Below are 23,612 nucleotides of genomic sequence, written 5' to 3' on the forward strand. Positions count from 1 at the left end.
CTAATAATAATACTAATAATAATACTAATAATAATATTATTAATAATAATAATAATAATAAAAGTCTGTCAGAAAAGACCTACTTAGAAGTACATCTTTAAGCTGAACACACTCAGATAAATAGATTTACAGATGGGTAGCTACCAGTCTCTGCAGGCTGCAGTGAGGGAGGTTTGCAGGTGCAGACGGGGCAGTGTGAGGTCCAGGTGGCTGTGGACTAATGCCTAGACCTGCACAGAAGCCTATAGGAAAAGTGACAAAGAGTAGCGTGCTCTGTTGTCAAGATAGACTGGATGAACCAGGGAGACAGCATGCTTGGGGTTTGCTCACGCAACCGAATTTTGCATTTTCATTGTGTGCTTTTATGGAGGTTTACACCTAATCCACTTAAAGGAAAATTTCAAACATTCCATCAAACATTTTTTTTTTGTTTACATTTTTGTATTACTGCAAAGGCTGCAAGGTGGCTTGGTGGGTAGCATGGTCGTCTTGCAGCTAGAAGATCCCCGGTTTGCGTCCCGGTTCGGATGCCTAGGATCTTTCTGCATGGAGTTTGCATGTTCTCCTCGTGCAGCGTGGGTTCTCTCTGGGTTCTCCGGCTTCCTCCCACAGTCCGAAAACATGTTGAGGTTAATTGGTGATTCTAAATTGTCCGTAGGTGTGAATGTGAGTGTGCTTGGTTGTCTGTCTCCAAGTGTAGCCCTGTGATAGACTGGCGACCTGTCCAGGGTGTCCCCTACTTTCGCCCTGAGTCAGCTGGGATAGGCTCCAGCCCCCCTGCAACCCTAGTGAGGATTAAGCTGTGCACAGATAATGAATGGCTAGATGGATGTATTAGTGCAGTGTCTATCACTGTTACATATATATAATTTTTCATCACCTAGGCCTAAGGCATGCGTCCATTTCCAGCAGGTTGGATTCATGAAGACTCATTCCGAACATTACTGCTTGATTTTGGATTGTTTGGTTCTCTTTATAAAATTTGTAAGGTCTGTATCTTACTATGTTAAGCACTGTGAGACAGTGACATGTGGTCAGGGGAGGCAGGTGAGGCAGAGCCTCACCTGACATCATGGAAAGAAAAAAATACATAATGATAAAATAATTTAAATAGATTTATCCAGTGATTTGTACTATAAAGTATTCATTTTCTCATTTAGCCTCGTCAATTTTGATGATTTTTAAATTCAAAATCGCTCAATTTTTGCAGTTTCCAATTCAAATGCTTGGAAGAGAAGCCGGTGAGGCAGTGGCGAACTGAGCCTCACTTGGATTGCACAATGCCTCACTGTGCTGGCTGCCATGCGTAGGCTGTCACTACATGGCAGCCAGCGAAGTGAGGGATTGCGCAATCCAAATGAGGCAGCAGCGAGCTCAGCCTCACTTGGATTGTGCAATCCCTCGCTACCTATGCTGGATGCCATGCAATGACAGCGTGCTGCTGTCTGGATGTCGCCAATAACACAGTTCAAACAAATTTAATATATGAACTGATTTTCCATAGTTTAGCTGATGTATATAATAATGTACAGTGTTTTTTTGTTACCAACTGTATGTGTGTAATCTGTTTCATAGATAGCCTTCAATTTTGCAGTGGTTGTCTCATCAGTCACTGTTGACACCATATCAAGAGCAGTCAGGAGTATGAAATCCTCAGCTATTGAATGTGGTTTCTTGCACTTGGTGATTCTGTTACAGGGCTTCAGACTAACCCTTCCAATGGTAGCACTGGTCCTACCACTTTCTTTGTTGGTCGCACCAGCTAATGATTTGGTCACCCCACTCCCTTATTTTGGATCAGCATTGCCACAGCTATTCATCCACCATGCATGCTGATGAATAGCTGTTTTTGCATAACTTAGTTATGTTGCACTGATTTTCAGTGATACAAGACTTGATATTTTTTACATGTTTTAACCTGAAAATATATTTATTTTGTCACCAGTCCTCTTCTGATATCAGTCACTAACTGGACTCAGGCTAAACAACTGCTGAAATTGCCCATGGGTAGATGCTGCATTTTACCAATGTTCCCTAAACGCCTCCCATTGTAGAAGATGCCTTGAAGTGCCATATCATTCCATCCACTCTCGGCAGCCAAAGTGTGGAACTTGATCGAATAGTCGGCCATGCTTCTGGTCCCCTGCTTGAGCGTAGTCAGATGAGTTCCTGCTGCTCGACCCTGGACTGGATGGTCAAACACCTTCTTTATTTCCCCAACGAAGGCTGAGTAAGAAGCACAGATTTCAGTTTGTTTATCCCACACAGCAGTACCCCAATCTTGTGCTGGGCCCTTCAATAAACTATTTAAATAGGCTATTTTAGCTCTATCTGATGCATATGAACCTGTTTGCAGATCAAAAACCAAAGAGACTTGTGTCAGGAAAGTTTGACATGACCCTAAGTCCCCTGCGTAACGCTCTGGGACTAGTACAAAAGGCTCCTGAGCGAGCGGAAGAGCAATAGCATTAGCTTCAGCAACTACAGGGCGAGGGAGAGGAAAGGGAGCTACAGCTTGTGAGGGAGTGGGCGAAGCTTGCACATGGGCAGTAAATGTAGCGACTTTACCAGTCAACTGAGAAACCTGATTTATCAGAGCATTATTACTTTCTACTAATAAACGAAGTAAATCATCATGCCTACCTAGCATAGCCTCATGATTGGCCATAGCTTGTTACATGGTTGGTAATGGTGGAGCCTGCTCAGCGCTGGTTCTCTTGTCCACTGAGTTCATCATGGCCGTACCGTACTGTTACGAATTGGACTCAGAGACTCAGGCACGGACAGATACACAGCAGAGACAGGCTTAGTGAAATAAAGTGTCGTTTTATTTACAATAGTGATAATAAAGATTAAAAAAAACAAAACAAAACAACAACAAAAAAAGAATACTAAACTACAATATGTACACTTGAAAACTGGAACAGGAAACTGGGTCAAAAGGTAACCGGTAAAAAGTTATGCAAACAAAGGCAGAAAAAGTCGATTAGGAATACAAAACAAAATTAATTATTGCTTCCTAGAGGCAGGCAAACTATTACAAAAAAAGGATACACAAATTCCCAAACTGAATTTAGAAGTTAGAGTGAACGATGCTAGATACAGAAATATTTAACAGTTGCGGTATTATTTTTCTGACCCGAACTTAGTACCACCAAGCAAGGAAGGAGATAATTTAGCAAGCAGATGATTACGTACAATACTACAATCTGCAAACAATATACAGGAACCCAGCATGAGACCAAAGCTTTACTGACTGCAGGGAGCTGGAGAATGGACGGTGGACGAGGTGGCAGTGGTGAGGCAGAATGGCTCACCACACTGCACCTTTCTACAGATGCAGAGATGGCGGAGAATGATCCAGGATTCCTTCAGTGGAGAAACCAGTTTGTGCAGCGGAGACCAAAGTGTGAGTGACCAGGATTCCAGGAATGACAGGGCAGGTTCAAATTGAAGCAGTTACAGAGTGAGGGTTACACAGGATTCAGGCCAACAAAGCAAACTGATCAAAACTGAGGAACACTAACAGAGAGTCATTTATGGTCCGGCGTCATCTCGTGGTTTGAAGGCAGCTTATATGGTGAGTAGAGGTGAAAAGATAAATTGAAACCATGCCCTGAAGACACTCAGGTAATCAGCAGATCTTCTGCACCTGTCCACACCTCACCAGGCTGCCACACACGCCCACCTAGGGAGAAGAGAGAGAAAACCCGCCAGTAGGCGGAGCCAGAGGTTGAGGCTCTGACAAGACCGTATAATTTAAAGTGCTGCTTCTTGTCAACAAACTGCTCAGTGGATCCAAACCAATATACAATGGTGTCTTTTACTTAACCAAACCTTTTCACTCCAGATCATTTGGCAACCAACTGCTCACAAGAGCAAACTAAACACATAGACACAGCATTTAGTTGCTGCTCTTAAAGTCAGTTTTATGTGCTGCACTGCCGTTGACTGAACTGTAAATGCTGAAGCATGTTGAAGTCCCATCCTGTGTTTATGGACATGGCCACAAGTATTTGTTGTAAAATACCTTGTTGGACCAATGCAAAACTTACAGCCGAGAGACTTTGCTGAACATCAGGGCAATGAACGTTGCTAAAATTGTGGCGCTCGGTTGTAATTTGGACATACTGCACCAACATGGAGTCCGATCAGACTACGTCAGCAGTTGCCCGAGAGAGAAGGAAGCACAAGTGTTACGAACGTAAACAAAGGAGGAAGAGAGCTGGGATCCATGGTACGCTAAAGGCTAACCCCTCCAGACCAACAGGATCGCCGCTCCTACTCTCCAATGTCAGCTCCCTCAACAACAAGCTGGACGAGCTACGTTTGCTGGGAGAAGAGCGCAGAGAGAGAAAAGACTGCTATGTGTTTGCTTTAACAGAAACATGGGTCCATGACAACATCCTAGACCGCCATACAGCTGGAGGGGACGACATTGTTCTGGGTGGACAGACAGGCAGCTAGCTCTGAACTTTTCCAGAGCCGCTGCAGGAGCAGGACACTGAACATTGTCAGGGACTCCTCACACCCTCTCCATAAAGTGTTTGAACTGCTGCCATCAGGCAAATGTTTATGGAGCACTGAAGGAATGAACCTCCAGGCTGATCAATAGCTTCAACAGCTTCATTCCACAAGCTGTCAGAATGCTGAACTGCTGATCCAGATATGCAAACACGTATTTATTTAATTGCTTTTAGTCTTTGGATCCTGAAGAAACACTCTCTCATCTTGTTTGTACTACTGTTGTATGTACAGCAAAATGACAGTAAACTTGATTTGATGTGATGCCATGTTCTTAATAAAAAAGTCTTGAAATTCAAAGTTTTTTTTGTCATGCAAGCTCACATAACTTCGAGTTCTTAGAAAACAAAACAAAGAAGCTGTGAAAATAATTTTAAAAAATTGAATTGAAACTGAACTGCATTTAAATTCATTGTGGTCTCGTCTTTCAGTGTTTCAAGTCCCCTTTTAGAGAGGTGCCAAGTAAATATCCCAAGTGCTTATGTCATGTAAAATGTAAATGTGTCATTTTGATCAAAATCAAACTTTTGGAAGATTTTGCCTGACGTAAACCACATGAGTTGTGTGAGTCAGTAGGATAACTACATTAATATTGTGTGTATGACTGCCAGAATGTAGAATACAGAGAGACGTCCACTGTTTTCCGGTTCTAAGTTCAATAAACCAACCGTAGAGTGTCAACACATTGTTATTTGTCAATGATAAATAATATTTATCACCAAGGGCAGAAAAGGCTGATATACAGCATGTGGAATCTGCAGTACCACTAGGATGATTTTTAATTTTGTTTGTGTTCAGTTGTTACTAATTAATAAATTAACTAATAAATTGTTGAGTTTAACTAAAGCTTTTATGAACTGATTACTTCAAAGTAGCATGTATATGTATTGAGACTGGAAATGTAACTATAAAGGATGGTCTATCATACTGGCAACAGACAAATCAACAGCAATAAGAAAATTGCTTGATAGTGTATTCTATAGTTTCACCTAAATGCATCAGATGCAAACATAAAAAAAAAAAAAATGCAGAGTGAAGGTACATGAACGATCCCCTCTCAGATCTTGATAATGGAGCCCCTTCACTGTCCTCCTGTAGGTGCTGCACCCTGGTAGATGCTGTGACTGGCAGGTACTTATGTATACCCATGATCCTGCATTCCCCACCACCTCTACTTAAATTATACACACCCAGTGGAGTGTCTCAAGGACTGAAGCTATATATGTTGGAAAGCACATGGAGGCTGTTGCGTGTCCCTGTCTGGTGATACCAGGATAGCCTTGAGGAAACTTAACCTCCCTGGAGTACAGTGGTTTTACACTAGTCATCCTCTGTGTGCCTTGGGTTTTGCTTGCTGTTCGTATTGTATATGTATCAAGCTGAGATCATTTCTTGTTCCTCAGATTGGAACTAGTTTTCCCTTAATCCATCTCAAGCCCTCTTATGTCATAAGAGCAACTGCTTTTACCTGTTCCACAATTGAGGCTGGTGGGTAAGGGAGATTAGAGATGCGCCGATCCGATACTGGGTATTGGTATCGGGCCGATACTGGACGAAATTACGGTATCGGATGATTTACTTCACAGTGGTAACTGGCCGATCCGATACCGCCACACACACACAATCCTGCCTTCCGACACATCCACGTGTTCGTCTGCTCATTGGCTACAAGTTTACAGCTTCAGAGAGTGTCTGCAACCCGACTGGTCGAATCTACAAGGGTGGGACTTGTGCATACCGGGTTGACTGTCTGAGACACTCCATTGGCTCTTCAGGCTGTCACTCACCACCAAAGCCCTCCTATTGGCCAACCTAGATGTCAATCAAAACCTGAGACGTCCGTCTAGCTGACTGTAGCGCTTTCAGCGCGATCTATAATAGATTCAGCCTGATTTTGCCAGAAGAAATGAATAAAACAGCCGGAGCTGATCTCAAGCTGGGAAGACATTACTGCAGAGTTTGTGCCTTTGAGGATCTAATACGTTTTACGGACCGAATTATTTTACGGGATGATGTTGACTGGTTGTGTCCGGACAGAATGAGACCAAGCTGGTGAGGAATGAGCGATGTGTGAGCTGCAGAGAGCCTTCAAAAGTATGAAAACTCGGATTTTAACATTTTGCTTTTCTGTACAAAAAGCTCTTTGTGTCAATGCTGTGGTTGCTGCAGGTCAAAAAGGTTTATATCATCGGAAAGAGGAGACTCTGAGCTTTCATTTGATGTGTATATTGTCGGGAAACGTGATTGTGGAGCATGCGCACATCTGGCTGTAATGTTTTTGGAAAGTTGTCACGTCCCGCCGGCGGGCCGTGGGAGCGGTAAGGGGTTTAAAATATTCTTCTTAAATATTATTTTTTTTAAAAATTGGAAGTATATTTTGAGTGAAATCACCCTTTAAAACTACGTCACGCACCCGAACTAGAAGCCGTGCACTTCTACGGCCGTAGAAGATGAGTCCAGCCTCTACCAGCAGCCTGTACATGGGTCCCCGGCTCTGCAGACAGACCCTTCCTATTGGATCCCATCCCGCAGCACGTCACAACGTTTCCGGCCTCATTTACTACTGCTCATGCGCAGAGCCGAGAGCGGCTATTAGTGGTAGTATTATTTAACACCAAGTTTTGGTAATTGAACCTTTAAATTGCAGCTTAATGTTGCTGTGTCATTTTGATCTGTTCTAAATATGTGAATGGCTCTGAGTGCACACTGTAGTCTGATTGCAGCTCAAATAAAGCAGCTACAGTTTCACTCTGAGACATGCTTTTGGCTGTTTTTTCCTTTCTTAGAAAAGCAAAGTCTATGCTTTAATAGTATGAGGCTTTTGATAAAGCCATCTTAAACAAATGTATCCATGCAAATAAGGTATTTCCAAAGAAGTTTAGGAGGAGAGATGGTATCAGTATCGGGATCGGTATCAGCAGATACTCAAAGTTGAAGTATCGGTATCGGTATCGGAAATCAAAAAGAAGTATCAGTCCATCCCTAAGGGAGATCAAGCCTTTGCAGTAGAAGCCCCAAAGCATCACAACAGTCGTCCACTTTAAATCAAATGTTCGTCCTTCGGTGATATTTTCAAGAAAGGCCTCAAGACATACATGTTTTTAATTGCGTTTTGATGCTCATATATACTTATTATACTTATTAGTATTTGAATTTTTTCCTGAAGATAGTCTGAAAATCTGTTCCTGACTGTGCAGTTGACTATGACCAACCATCTGCTACACACGTCAACCACTCTTAACTACTTATTCTTGTGTCTCCAGATGTTTTGTGTTATTTATTTATCTTTTTATTATTTATTTGATTTGATTTGGTGTACTGAGCTGCAAGGTGGCACAGTTGGTAGCACTGTTGCCTCGCAGCAAGGTCACTGGTTCGTGTGCCGATGGGGGCACTGGGATCTTTCTGCGTGGAGTTTGCATGTTCTCTGCAGCGTGGGTTTTCACTGCGTTCTCCGGCTTCTTTCCACAAGTCCAAAAACATGTTGAGGTTAATTGGTGATTCTAAATTGTCCATAGGTGTGAATGTGAGTGTGCTTGATTGTCTGTCTCTAAGTGTAGCCCTGCGATAGATTGGCGACCTGTCCAGGGTGTCCCCTGCCTTCACCCTAAATCAGCTGGGATAGGCTCCAGCCCCCCCGTGACCCTAGTGAGGATTAAGCGGTGTATAGATAATGGATGGAGGGATTTGGTATACTTTTAAAATGTGTTTTAGTCATGCTTGTTTTGTCTTTTTCAGGAGAGCCATACAAGTTTGATCCTTCCTTCAGTGGTCCAGTCTGCAGAAGGTAACTTCATACTTCCTCCTTTGCATATAGATGTTCTTTAATCTATATTTCCTAAATATTCTGTAGTCTACACTGAGCAAATTAATTTGAAAAGTAAGTCATCAGTGTTATTTTCAGGATGTTTTTTTTAGAGGCTCACACCCAAACAAATACTGAAAAACAGTGAAATCCCTTCTTTCTGGTTCAGACAGGACACTTTGTCAGATTTTAACCATTTATTTGGGATCACATACATTGAGTTTGGCAGTGACTCTGCTCGTGATGCTCTGGAACAATCTGAGCAAGCATGACACAGATAATCCCTGAGATCACAAACCCCCACAGAGCCATGAATTTACAATTTACAATTTTTCAAATACGGTATGAACATGAGAACAGGAGACCAACTAAATAGTCTTCGCTTACAGAATCTAGATTACATAGTTCAAGGTACAATAATCAACCATCTGCAACCTACAGTCCCACGATATGGGAAACACCGGGGTTATATGATTGAACTGATTTTAAAAGATGGTGGTTGGGGAGGAGGGGGAGATTTGACGATCTGCAGAGGCTGGAGTAGCAGTGATGTGGTGAGCGGGAAGCGGGCAGAATGAATGAACGCTGCCTCAGTTATAAAGCACACTAAGTGGGTGGGCTGGACTTTAGCGATGACTAGTGGACAGGAGGGGCCATGTGACACCCTGACTCCATGCCTGTCTGAACTAACGCAAAGCTTTATTTCTCTTTTCATTTACTCAAATAAAAAAAAAAAAAAATTGAATTGCTGTCAATACCTTTGCAGTCATACAATCTGTCCTCAGATAAGTCTATCTAATTAAAACTGTACTCATGCTCTCTGTCATCTGTATCTTGTATTCTAATACAGACCATCAAAACAGCTGATCTCATTTATCTATTTATCTTTTCATCATAAACGCTAGAAAATTGTATAGTGTCTCATACAATGATCACATTTATTCAGGTGTCAAATACATTGGTTCATTATGTGCTAACAAAAGATTACTGAACCTTGGGTACAGGGCTTGTATAGATAGTTTTGTGATGTGTTGTTCATATGAACAACAATGTGTTGACTTACTGTAGATTCTGAAGTGAAGTTGAACGGTGATGCCTTACTTTGCTGACTTACAAACTAGTCAGTTTGTTTTGTTTTGTTTTGGGTTTTTTTTTCCATTTTTCAAGTAGAGCATATTTGAACTTCTGAAAATCTGTTCCTACTGCAGTCGACTGTGGACCATCATTGACCTGTGCCACTCAAAACTACTTTACCCTTGTCACTCCAGGTCACTCCACTACTAGGACACAGGTTAAAATCTGATAATAGTTCAGAGGCCAAAATATGGGGCTGAATTGTGCTAAAAGCAGAAGTAAAATCTATCCAGTTCTTACATGTGTACATTTTAATCAATATTTTACCATTGAACCCAAAAACATATCTTTACTGACATCTTGTTGAAAGTTGCAGGTTTGTTGCTGTTTTGCCAGAAACTTTACAATATTTAAATGAAGTGTGCGGTTTTGCTGTTACAAAATGGGAAAATGGTCTCAATTCCAGAGCAGCTGAGAACCTTCTCTTTCTAAGCTCCACTAGTTTAACTTCTCACCTTGCTGCAGTAATGTACAAGTGTGCTTCAGAATGCCACATTTACAGTCAACATCACCTTAGCTGTAACCAAGTCATGCCCAGGACTATCATGGTTTGGGGTTTTGATTTCTAGTTTGGTTTCTTGATCCCCTCCTGTGTGTGCTTATTCTGCCCTCTCTGTTTAACTCAAACACGGCTATGCAGATAGATAGACTCCTTGACAACTGACAGGTGTAATGCCTTCTTTAATGACGTGGCCTTCAATCATCAATAGAGTAAAACTACAAATAAACCAAAACCGAGGAACTAATGAGAGTGGCAAAAGAGTGGCAAATTGAAACCAAAGTGGCTTGTTGTGTTAGCGACAATGCAGCTAACATAGTAAAAACAATTAAAACATTGAAATGGACCCACCACCCATGTCTGGCTCACACCATCAACTTGATGGTCAGAGATGCACTGAAGATCTTGAAGCCGACTCTGGACAAAGTGAAGGTAATTGTGGAATACTTCCACAAGAGCACAGTAGCCTCTGAGAAGCTAAAATCTACTCAAGAGGCAAATGAGTATGCCAGAACTGAAACTCAAGCAAGACTGCGTCACACGTTGGAATTCAACTTTCCACATGCTGAAACGGATTCTGGAGTTGAAAGATGCTGTCATCTCTGCACTGGCCATTCTCAATGCACCTGTAGATGCTCTGACCCAGGACAAATGGAAGGCTAGTATTAAACATGAATAAACTGAGCAAACTCCACATACCATATAATGAAACAAAGCATATTTTTTCTGTTCTCTCTTTGTTCAGCTATGTTGCAGCCTCCAAAATGCTACTCTTGTGCAGGGGTCTGCAGAAGAAGCATCACAGTTTAACAGCAGACACAAGTTACCACGGAGAAAGTGGGAGAGTTGGTGACTGCTCTCTGTGCATCCATGGACAGAAAATTCCACAGAATGGAATATAACACTATTCTCTCTGAAACAACAGTGCTTGACCCAAGGTTTAAAAAGCTGGCCTTTAATGACAACAGAGCTCTTGATGAGGCACTTCAGAGAGTAACAGCAGCAGCAGCAAGATGCACCCCCAGCAGCCAGCCAGCTCAACCATCAGGAGGCCAAGAGGGAGAAGAGGGGGCAAGGGCACCAGAAGAGAAGCAACAAACATCTGCTGTTTGGAGGCTCTTTGATCCAAGAGCCATAGAGGACACGACTACTAGAAGAAATCCCTTAGCAGATGCTATGCTTGAAGTCAGGTCCTATCTTGATGAGCCCCTCATGCAAAGATCTGCAGACCCGCTGAGCTGGTGGGAGTCCAAGGCTTCAGTCTACCCACGACAAGCCAAGGTAAAGGCAGGGCGACTGTGCATTGTGGCAACATCAGTGCCCTCTGAAAGGATCCTTTCAAAAATGGGAGAATAATAACCGAGAGGAGAAACAGGATCAGCCCCGCAAAGCTGAGGCACTTCGTGTTCCGAAATGCCAATCTGCCCTGAAAAAATAATGAAAAGATGAAGCTAGATAGATGGTGGTCAGTTCATGGACACCTTAAACTGTTGAATGTTACTGTTTTGCTCATTGCAATATATTTAATTTTGTTATATACATACATATATATGTATATATATATATAGTTCTTAGTCAGGCAATTTTGGTTTTGCTGCTATTTTGTTCATTGTAATACAGCTGTTTCTTTTTATGTTATTTGTTCTATTATTTATGCTATTTTTATGTTATTTCATATTTATTTGTGTTTAAATAAACATTGAAAATCTCAATAACTGTCCTTTTTATTTCTATGCCTAAGTTTTTAAAGCTGTTTCTATCTGCTTTGTGTAGCAGAGGGGTTCTACAAGCAAGTCAGTGTGTTCATTGGGTGGTTTCAGAGAGTATCAAGGGTCTGTAAATGCAATGAAAACAAGTGGCTACAGCAATTTACTGATATTAGAAAATGTAATTTTTACTTGTGAATACTTTAGTATAAAGGATGTACTGAACTATTTAAGAGGTATGTGTACACCTATGTATATATAACAATGCTAAATGCTACATAGCCTCCAGACCATATCATAACAACGTATCTGCCCAAGTCGCAGCGAAATTTTTTCAGGCAGCAGCGTAGAGGGCCGTTACTCTGTTATAACACTGGCGAGAACCCTGCAGTCCATCATCTACATACAACCTAATCCGTTCTTACGTGTGCAGCATTACCAACCAGCTGGTAGTCATGCTTTCACATCCCAGCAGATATTGTGTGTTGCGCTGCGTTTCTTTGCAAATGGAAGTTTTTTGTACAATGTCGGAGATTCAGAGCACCTGAGTAAGGCTATTGTATGCCAGGCGGTCAGAAAAGTGTGCCTCGCTTTGAAATGGCTTTTACCATCTTTGTCGTTTTCCCTGAACATAAACCTGTCAGAGCCATCAAGGAGGAGCTCCACAGGACTGCAGGTGAATGATGTATAAATCTGTTAAATTAATTTTAAATCATATTCTGTTAATGACATTGTGTTGCAACCTCGGACTTGAACAATGTTTTTATATTTCATCTTAAGCTACTGCCAAGTGCGCTTCTCCCCCGCAGGATTGCACCTAAATGAAATAAAATAATAAGCTACCATTCAACCAGTTTTTCCTGTAATATTATTGTGATTGCAAAGGATGACATTTAAACTTAGGCATTGACCTGAACATCAATGTTCTCCATGCCGTCTCCCTATGTGTTGCAGCTGCAGCGGTGTTGCACTTTTTTAAAAACGTGTTAATAGTCGCTGTATGAGCGCATTAAGATTTCCAATGGCCATTACCGTTGCCATGATGACTCGTCGAATCGGGGCTCCATTGATGTTGGCTTTTTATGGTTGTGGTGCACACGCTTAACTGCAGGTGAAACTACTCCGAGTTTCCTATCTCAGAGTAGATCAACTCAGAGTTCAGGATTAGACTCAGAGTTTGTTAAACCTGCTTTGTGAAAACGACCCCTGGAGGTCTCTGCACCATAGACTGTATAAAACAAATATCATCAATGTAACATATATTTAGTTATTGTGATAGACTATAGTTTTTCTCTGGATTGAAAGAGCAAACTGCAAAGTAATTAGAAAGTAATGTTGACACGTAGGCCTAAACATTGTGGAGTTTTTAGTGGAGTAAAAATATGAAGTAGCATTAAAACATAGCATAAATACAAAGAACAACAAGAACAAAACACCTTACAGGGCTTTGACTTCAAAAAAGGTACTCCTTATTATACAGTATTTGTTTGCATTCTATTGTTATTTGAACAGCGGAGTATTTACTCATGAACCAGGTGAAGAAACCCGTTGTATTATTTTATTATTTATTCATTTAATTTTGTCACTGTTCACTGAAATTGCTGGTTTCAATAACATTACTTGTAACATGTTATATTTGGCTTTGACTTTCACTGTACATTCGCTCTTATTTGCGGAAAAAATATTGGGATATATATCGTATATCGATATTCAGTCTAAATATATCAGGATATGACTTTTGGTCCATATCGCCCAGTCCTAGCATCATAGTGTGCATGTACATAAACTAAATAGTCCTAAACATAAATTATGGTTGACATGTAGCTAAACATTCTCTCTGGGTTCTCCGGCTTCCTCCCACACAGTCCAAAAACATGTTGAGGTTAATTGGTGATTCTAAATTGTCCGTAGGTGTGAATGTGAGTGTGCTTGGTTGTCTGTCTCTAAGTGTAGCACTGTGATAGACTGGTGACCTGTCCAGGGTGTCCCCTGCCTTCACCCTAAGTCAGCTGGGATAGACTCCAGCCCCCCTGCGACCCTAGTGAGGATTAAGCAGTGTATAGATAATGGCTGGATGGATGGATGGATGGATGGATGTAGCTAAACATGCATAAACTTAACGTGCTATAAACATAAACTTAAATCATTTGAAATATAGCCTTAAAGGACTCTTACAAACATACAGTACTTACAAACAATGCTCACTGTGAACCAACAAAGAAAGAAGATGTGGATTGCATCAGCAAACAACTGGGCTCCTGTGTCTGTCAGCCACTACTCAATGTGTTTTCATCTAACTCTACTGCACTCAATAGGAAACATAACAGACACAAGATACTACAGCACCTCCTGCTGGTGGGGAAGACACTATGCCAGCACAGTGTTCCTTTGTTCCTTTTGTTTGTTTGTTCCTTGTGTATATATATAGTCCTGCAGTTTCCCTTGTCAGTTGCCAGGTTGTCTGTCCACTTACCTCTTCTTTACCTGCCTGTCTTATCTGTCTGAATTCTCTCTGTGTTCCTTGTCAGCTTCCGGTTTGTGCTATTAGTTTTTTAAAATCTTTTTCTATTGTGTTGATTCTTGCTTCAGTATGTTCTCATGCTTTGTGTGTGTATCTATATCTATATCCCAGTATCTTACCGAATAAAAGGGAGACACCGATTAGTCAGTGCACCACAGGTGTGTCACTGAACTTGCCCTTGCCCTGCTACCTGCCCCACCTCTGACCTTCATCTGAGTAAAAACCACACCACACTGCCACACTGTTTTGAACACACTGTTCTAAACAAACTGATACCATGTCAAAAAAGTTGCTGGTGTGGCTGCTTTTTCTTCAGACAGATTGCTAAAAAGTTTAATGTACACTTTTCAAACAGCTATTTTCATACCACTGCTCAACCACCAGTATAGTATATCACTTAACAGTGGTAGGCTAACTTTTCTGCATCGTATTCCTTAATAGCTCTTGTGCTAGGACCACCAATGATATAGGTCTGTTTTCAGATATCACTTAAATATGGGCATGTGCACTCTGGTCCCTTTCAAGATTGTTGTCATCATTTCATTATGACATAACCAGGTTCAATTGATGTGATATGCTGCAAATACTAGCTTTTTATCGTTCTTCACAATTCATTAAAACGAATAAAGCTATCAGGTAGAGTGTACTGTGGCTGGCTTAATTGATTTACTGTTAACATGCAGATGTCCCCCCCCTTTCGTCTCTTGATTGAAACGTAGATATAATGACCAAGAATTTTATTTGGCTGACTACAGCCCTATTCTGTACACGTGAAATATGCTGTAAACAACTCACATCTAGACAGAATAGTAATCATGGAGCCAAAAGACAAGTATTTACATTTTTCTAACTTGAGTCTGTGACTTGTTTCTTATCTGTCCCTTTAGGAGCTGCACTGATGTCTTGTACTGTTTGATCTTCATCCTTGTCATTCTCTTATATGTTGCCCTCGGGATAGTTGGTGAGTCTGTACACACACACACACACACACACACACACACACACACACACACACACACACACACACACACAGTAGATTGTGCTCTGATGCTGTTGTGGCTCCTCTAGAGCTTGACAAAACATTTGAGTTTTGATCGAAATTCACCACGCTGTCACAGGCACACCCTTTGACATAAACACACAATTTTCACCGTAAGTCATAATCAACATGTGAAGGCCTATTTCACCAAATTTGACATTAATATGATCAATGGTGTGACAGTACTACATAAAAGTGTCATTTCCTGTTGCCAGCAGGTGGCGCTATGACTGTGAATGGATATTGGCATAAACCACAAAACAAGACAATTTTAATTAAACGGATCAATCTCCCGATCCTGTAAAAAGAAATGGACGAGCTCCCAAATATGTTACGGCCCCGTGAGCTAGGGGATGAGGGGAGTAACAAGAGTAAAACAAAAACCGGATTAAAGGGACCAGGAAACTGTTCAACAAAGTCAGGTTTATTTTGCAAACAGACGATAACAAGAATGCAAATTAGAGCGAGCTTCCTGAAAATGAAGCCGAGCCTACGATTAACAAACAACACAACGACCATGGAGCCCCTACACGTGTAGGGTTTTGCTGGATCCAATACCACAAACACCACACAGCTCTGTCTGCCGATCTGGCCCACTGGCCAAGATGATCAGGTTGGCTCAGCTCTTTAACCGTCTCGTAATGAGTGCAGAGCAGCTGCATCTGGTCACTCGTTCTGGGCATCACCTGAAAGGGAACTACATAAACGACACCCCAATACTTGGCACCAAGGGCTGTAACATCTTAATAAATGATGTCTCTTATGATTCTGACATTTAGCAAATACAAATAGTTTTGGTAATCCTGACCTAAAACAGGAAAAGTTTAGTATGATTTAATGTCAGATAGTGAGGGGGAAAAAAAGTTTTTTTTGCCTTTTATAAAGTGTATATTAACTTCTGGTTTCAACTGTATATACACATTTGAATGTATGCACACATCACAAAGACAGATGGTTTGTGATCAGGTCCTTAGGAATATTGTATGTTTGGAAACAAGTAAAATTTATTAATCATTCATCACACAGTGCTTACTTTACTGGGTAGCTGGGTGAAAAATGTACTGCATGCAGTCTACTTGCTTTATGTTTTAATGTTAAATGATCTGTCTTGTCTGCCTCCCTATCTGTCTGTCTGTTCAGCCTGGTTACATGGGGATCCCAGGAAAGTGATTCATCCAACAGACAGTTATGGCCAGTTCTGTGGTCAAAAAGGAACTTCCAATGCGTAAGTCACTATTAATATACTCAACAGACCCTACAGGAGAGTTGTTCTGGCATCCAGAGTAGTTGAAACAACATGTAGGTGTTCAGAACACAAATTTTTATTGTATTATTTGGATTAATTAACTGAACAGTTACATATACAGTAAGCCATGTCGAAATGCAGATGCTACAACCCCTCTTTGCTGGAGGGGTTGTGTTGCCCTACATTTCTCTTTAAACAATATGCCACCATATTATGCACGTGTAGGAGAACTGAGCAGGATGTTCCGATATGGTGTTTGGTGGTGGTGGTGGTGGTGCTGGGGACAGACTGTGTGATTAGTGATGTGAAGGTCTTTGTAGCCAAGCAGAACTGACAAAACTGTCACTGTATGAGTTTGAACCCACGCACAGACACGAATTGTGACAATGATGAGACCAAGGTGAAAACAGTGTTTATTTACAATGATGAACGTACTAGGTGAAAAAAGGGTGCAGGAGTCAAAACCTGTGTCACCACTCTAGATGGGAGGAGCTAGGAGACAGGGCCAGGAAAATGCTAAGTACATAGAACTACACATGGGACATGAGATATACGATAGAAGACAGAGGAGCTAGGAGATAGGCCTGGAGAAATGTTAACCCCAAATAAAAAGGGAAGTCCAGGAGAGTGGTAAGGATAAAGCTAATTATAATAATAATAAAACTGAGAAGCTGACAGAACAGCAAACACAAGACAGACAGAAACCCAGATTATAGACTAGGGAATTTCACTGGCAGAATGGGATAGGAAAGAGGCAGGTAGGAGTCTGTGTGGAAGTGAGCATAGCATGTGAGAGGAAGGAGGAATCCAATAGTGTATTAGAGTGTAGGGGCAAGCAGGTGAACCTGATGGCTTTGTTCCCATCCAAAGATCTTGAGCAGATGAGGAAAATGCAGCAGAATCTGATCTGTAGACACTGCTGGGGATCTTTTTAAGGAAAGTAGCAGAGGTGACAACAACGTTTGTCTAGAACAGGTGTTTTATAGGGTGGAGTGCTGATTGGTGGCACATGAGCCAGCTCCTGCGCAGGTGTCCCCACTTGTTGCTGATTAGGCAGCAGTTCGGTCAAACACACAGATCTCCCTCTTGTGAGGAACAGGAGGAGGAGAAAGTTCAGTAAATCAGGGGCTGGGGCAGGGATCCTGGCAGCTACATTGGGTTGTCCCCACACCAGAACATCCTACTCTCTTCTTCTACACACAGGCTCTGTTCTAAAATGACATTGTACTATTTGAGTAAATTTTCATCTTGTAGTCTTGTAGGCATGCATTGTTTTAGACATAGCCTAATGTTTCAGTTAGGCCTAAGACCACACTGAATATATAGCATGTTTATGTCACAGAAAATCAAAGACCCAAGCACAGGCAGAAATCATAACAGACTGAAGTTATGAAATGAATATGCAAGGACTGATGGATGGAGAACAATGAATGGGAAAGGGATCACAATAGGGGACTGCATGGCTAGTGACTGTACTGAAGCAATGGAGGAATAATACAAACAGGGAGCTACAGTGACCACTTGAAGGAGCTGGGGGAACTAGGCTAATCAAGAAGGGTAGCACAAGGGCTGGTCCGAATAGCAATTCCTGGGCTCCGGATATTCGGGCCCTTTTAGCAAACTCACCTGACCTGAACCCCACGGAGCCCTATGTGGGATATTGTGGGATATTCTTCTAAATGCCCTTGTTTTATAAAACGCCTTAAAATATTTCACTTTATGTGTAATGAATGTAGTATATATGAAAGTTTACATTTTAGGATTAAATTCGGAAAAAGAGCAACTTTTTACAATGTTTGAATTTTTTGAGATGCACTAGTATTTTTGAACCTTGCCCTGATCTTTTCCTTTCACACATTTAATATCAGACATCTACAGAGAATTCCCTGGACTTGATAGCATTTAGCAGTTTGTTTCCTGATATCTATTGTAAATTATGGGACCTTACATGGACAGGTGTGTTTCTTTCAGTTTGTCACAGGTGGATTCTATTCAGGTTCTAGACAAGGGATGTCAAAATTCATTTTCATCCCGGGCCACAAAAGCATTATGTTTGCCCTCAACGGTCTTAATTGTAAGACTGTATAAATGTAACGACTCTTTAACATATTGTGAAATTATTGTCTCTGCATTTGATGAGTATTTATTCTATGTAAAAACATTGTGCATGCCTTTACCTAAAAGTAAAATACATGTAGCAGAGCTCCAGAATAACTTTTCCAACAGTAACACTGGAACTACCAACTTTATTGGTTGGTTGCACCAGCTCATGATTTGGTCACTCCACGCCCTTATGTTGGTTCAGCATTGCCACAGCTATCAGTGCACCATGCATGCTGATGAATAGCTTTTTTTTGCATAACTTAGTTATGTCGCATTGACTTTCAGTGATACAAGACTTGATACTTGTAAAATATTTTAACTTGAAAATATATTTGTTTTGTCGTCAGTCTTTTTCTGATATCACTCATTCACTGGACATATGCTACATTTTACAGATGCTCCCTAAACACCTCACATGCTACTCCGGTAGACGCTAACAGGCAGCTGCAGTGCAGCTCCTCTCAGGTGTTCTGCACAAATTTGCCCAACTTGAAAAGTTTTCTACAAGTAGAGGCTTTTTTTGTATTTTTTTATGAATGGACTTTTCTACGAGCTGAGCGCATTTTGAATGCCCATACCACTGGTGATCATGTATATATTGTCAAAAGATCTGTCTGCCTGCACCTGAACACTTTTATCATCAGGTGTGTCGGATCTCTCCCTCTCTCACCTCACTGTGTGTGTGTGTGTGTGTGTGTGTGTGTGTGTGTGTGTGTTTCACATAATCTGCTATATATCGTTTTGTCACTGGAACACAGCAACAGTGAAGCTGACTGTTTTACCCATCAGTCAGAGAGAGAATGAGCCAATGTGGAAAAATATTACTATTTCCAACCACAACATCTTGTGCAGTAGCTACCTGTGCCGACAAAAGGAACCAGATCAGCCTGATGATCATCATTCATTCACATTCACATTCATTCACATCAAAAATGGTCGCATACGAGACCATTTTGGTCACAGTCTGGAGCCATATGTAGGCACATTGCTGTGTTATTATAACATAAGTTATAACATTGTATTACATTATGTTATGTTAACACGTCTCTCGCCAGCCACAGAAAATAATTTGGTAGGCCGTATTCGGTGTGCAGGCCTTGAGTTTGACACGCGTTCTCGACCATCTCGAGGATAATTTTTTGCAACACAGATGCACCACCACACAATTTGGGGTAGCAAAGTGTCTGAATTCTTTTGTAAATGCTAGAATTTCAGTTAGCTGCAATTTAAACTGAAGACTACCTGTCTTTTTGTCATTTTAAATTTTTTTAAAAAAGACAACACAATAAAGTGTATAACAAGGGCCTGAATACTTGGTTACTTACCCCTCTTTTCTACAATCAATACAGCAACAAGCTTCATTATCTTGATCTTGTTTTTCTTGATGAAAATGTCTTTGTTGGTTTGATCAAAATAAGATCTAATGAAAACAAAAGGCTTTCCACTCTTGGCTGAAAACTGTTTTACTCTCTGTGTCATTCACATGGATCAGTTACTGTCCCTAATCACTTTTTGTATTTAGGGACACCTTATTTTATATTCAGGCCTTACAGGTACAGTATGTGCTTTCACCAGTCTTTCATATAAACCAACAATATACTCTGGAGCATGAACTCTGGAAGATGTTTGAAACATAAAAAAAGAAGTTGGGGGCTAGATAAGTGTACTATGACAATATTTTACCACAAAATTATTACTAATTTGTTGATCATCATAAATTGAGCTTAACAATAGCATTTTGTTTTTTGCAGGAGAAAACCCATCCTATTCTATTTCAACATCCTAAAATGTACCAACCCGGCAGTACTCATCAACCTACAGTGTCCCACAACACAGGTACTCTATTAATTTTTTTAATATACCAATTTAGTATATCAATGCCTGGTACCACTAAAAGTACATTACCAAAGAATACAATGAACACAACAAAAAATGCAGCTGATTACATAATACTTTATGTCCTATTTGACATGCTTAAGCTTAATTGTATTTCCCAGGGTATATAAGAAGCACTTTCGTGTCATAAGCAGCACTGCACATACAAAGGCCGAGAGTGGTTTTCTGTTTACATTCAAGCCGTAGCACAACTCAGAAGTTGTCAGCTCTCACATAATGCCTATAACAAAAGAATTACCAGGCATTCACAAAGTGCAACTGCATGAGCAGTGCTTTGTCTTGTTGGAAAATCCAGTAATTTGAGCCATGAAAGAGTTTTCCAACTGATGGAAGAAGACTTTTTTCAAGATCAGCCCTGTACATGACCTGGTTCATTCCCCCTTCACACAATTGCATTTGCCCTGTTCCACACATACTGAAGCAACCCCAGATCATCACTGATCCACCCCAATATTTTACTGTAGGGGCAAGACAGTCTGGTTTGTAGGCTTCTCCAGGCTTCCTCCTAACCAGTAAGTTGGCTGGAGTGGGCATCAACTGAAAATTGGATTCATCACTGAAGAGAACCTCAGCCCAATCATCAACAGTTTAATCCTTGTCGACCCCAGCAAAGAGTAACTGGACTTTCCTCTGCCTTTCGTTGATGAAGGGCTTCTTCGTGCCCTGTGTGACTTCAGAACAGCTTCAAGAAGTCGGTTTTGAACTGTCCTTGCCGAACAAGTCACATTTCTCGACAGTGCCCAATCATTTTTCAGGCCCCTGGAGGTCTGATGCCGATTCCTGACACAGGAACGGATGAGGACACGGTCATCTTGTGGGGCAGAAAGACGTTTCCTGCCGTGACTTGCTAGAAATTTGGTAGTACCATATTCGGCTTGTTTTTTTCTTTGTGGAGTGAATGGCTGTCTTGGAGATCTTCAGTTTTTTCACTGCCTGTTTCTTACTTATGCCCTTTTCCAGCAGTGCCAAGATGGCTGCCTTTGAAGCTTCACATAATTTTTTTGTTTCAGATATTATGTGAGAGCTGACAACTTCTGAGTTGTGCTACGGCTTGAATATAAGCAGAAAACCACTCTAGGACTTTGCATGTACAGTGCTGCTTATGACATGAAATGGCCTCTTACATAACCTGGGAATACAATTAAGCTTAAGCATGTCAAATAGGACATAAAGTATTATGTAATCAGCTACACTTTTTGTTGTGTTCATTGTATTCTTAAGGTAATATATCTTTAGTGGTATCAGACATTAAAATGAACAAGAAATTGAAGAAAACAAGGGTGGTCTAAAAAAATTTTCCGTGACTGTATATTCAGACAGAGAGTTGCTGCCCTTTCTTTCAAATACTGTAAAACAATATTGCTTTTTTGTTTGTTTGTTGTTTTTTTTTAACTTAAGTATAATAAATGCACCAGACAAACTGCTCAGTGCTCTTTAACTTAGATAAAATTGACAGCAAAAAGTACTTTTTACTAATTGCAGCTTGATTTACAAGCTGAATGAGAATTTGGCTTGGCATTAATAAAGTGTCAGTGTGATCCATATGTCAATAATAGCAGCAAATATCTTCATGTAAGTAATTAGCTAACATAATGTCTGTGTTTATGTTTTTCCAGATGTGCGTGTCACAGTGCCCAGACAAGTTTGCCACCTACACTGAGATGCAGCTCCAACACAAACTCAGTAAAGATTACTGGGAATATTACAGACAGTTCTGTAAGCCGGGTTTTAATAACCCTGACAAGGTATCACTACAATCACACATGATATACATTTAGTACTTTGAAACATATACACACTGACCAGGAATTACTGATTGGTAAGCTGTTAAATAAAAGAAGTAATGTGTAGGTTGGCTTAGAGAACAGAAATACAATATTGTATTTCAACTCTGTAGCACATCTAAGGAGATCTAGTTTAAAATTTGAATAGACAAAATCTTAAAATACAACTGTGTTAACCAGGCTAGCTGAAATAACATAATTGTCAGTTATGATTGGTAGATCCAACGTTGCAGCCCCCTGATCCATGGGACGGTGGCTATAGAGTGACAACCAGCCAGACTCCCTATTGGCACTGGGTTGTCAGCACATTTCTCTTCCATCTCCTCCTCTCAGTAACCCCTCTATCATTGTGAGGTGTTTTGATCATGCTGGGGCTTTAGTGGGTATGATGAGAGCACTTTAATGTCTATCCATCAGTCTTGGTTGAAAACACTGGACAAGGGAGGAAAGGGATAGGTCAGCTAGAATCAGAATCAGTTTTATAGACAAGTAAGTTTTCATATACAAGAGTTTGACACTGTGCTTTAGTGCAAAACAGTAACATCTAGATTGATTTACCAGTACCAGATTTACCAGTAAGGCTTTATGATTCCCTACACAAACAATATTAGGGTCTTTTTTCTGGCACAGGGATGCCTGCTTCACTAGAGTCTATCCCCACTTCAACAATCGTGTGCTCTTATTTCTGGCGCCAATATGCCAGTGGGTCTCACCCTTGTCTTCCCATCCTAACAACCTTCTGCTCCCATTTTGTGTCACTGGGATGCCTCTATTTCTTTATTTCTTAGGTTGGTGGTGGGTCACAAGTTTCACAGTCTCAGGACTCTCAAAATTTTGCCTTATGCATTTTAATGTAAAATTTTAAGTTTAGTCTTGTGAATCCCATAATCTTTGGGTCATGGGTCTACAGTGCAATAAGGTCATTGCGAGGGAATTTCTGTAATCGCAAAGTATACCAGAGGACATAACCAGGTCACTGGGCTTTCTGTGGATTAGTATTGGCCCGGCAAGTGCCGAAGATAGAGGTGGCACAGAAAGCAGAAGTGAGGATGTCAGTCAAATTGCAAGTCTGAGGAAACAACTACACAAAGCTACCGAGCATCTTATACATGAATGCCAGATCCATAATCAACACAATGGACAAAATAAAACTACAAATCTCTATCCACAAACTCATACATACCTGATCAGAGAGGAAGAACAAATCCTTGACTCTTTGGTCACCATGGATGATGCTGTCACCACCACCACTGGTGCCAGAGAATTGGACTTGACTGTCCCTTGCCAAGATCATGCTGCTGCCCCGGCTGCAGAACACTGAACCTAGGTAGGAGCTATACCCAAGGCTCTGGTCA

General features: G+C 41.0%; 1 protein-coding gene across 1 annotated transcript in view; it reads left to right on the forward strand.

Moving 5' to 3' along the window:
• Positions 1-23,612, forward strand: part of LOC103366013 (choline transporter-like protein 5-A) — a 63,149-nt gene that overhangs the window by 2,171 nt on the left and 37,366 nt on the right. The window contains exons 2-6 of the mRNA XM_008293611.1: positions 8,263-8,311; positions 15,077-15,150; positions 16,369-16,453; positions 20,329-20,413; positions 22,090-22,218. Of these exons, the coding sequence (XP_008291833.1) occupies positions 8,263-8,311; positions 15,077-15,150; positions 16,369-16,453; positions 20,329-20,413; positions 22,090-22,218 (422 nt within the window). The remainder of the gene's footprint in view (positions 1-8,262; positions 8,312-15,076; positions 15,151-16,368; positions 16,454-20,328; positions 20,414-22,089; positions 22,219-23,612) is intronic.

Source organism: Stegastes partitus, unplaced genomic scaffold (genome assembly GCF_000690725.1).
Source record: "Stegastes partitus isolate 25-593 unplaced genomic scaffold, Stegastes_partitus-1.0.2 Scaffold897, whole genome shotgun sequence".
Lineage (NCBI taxonomy): Eukaryota > Metazoa > Chordata > Actinopteri > Pomacentridae > Stegastes > Stegastes partitus.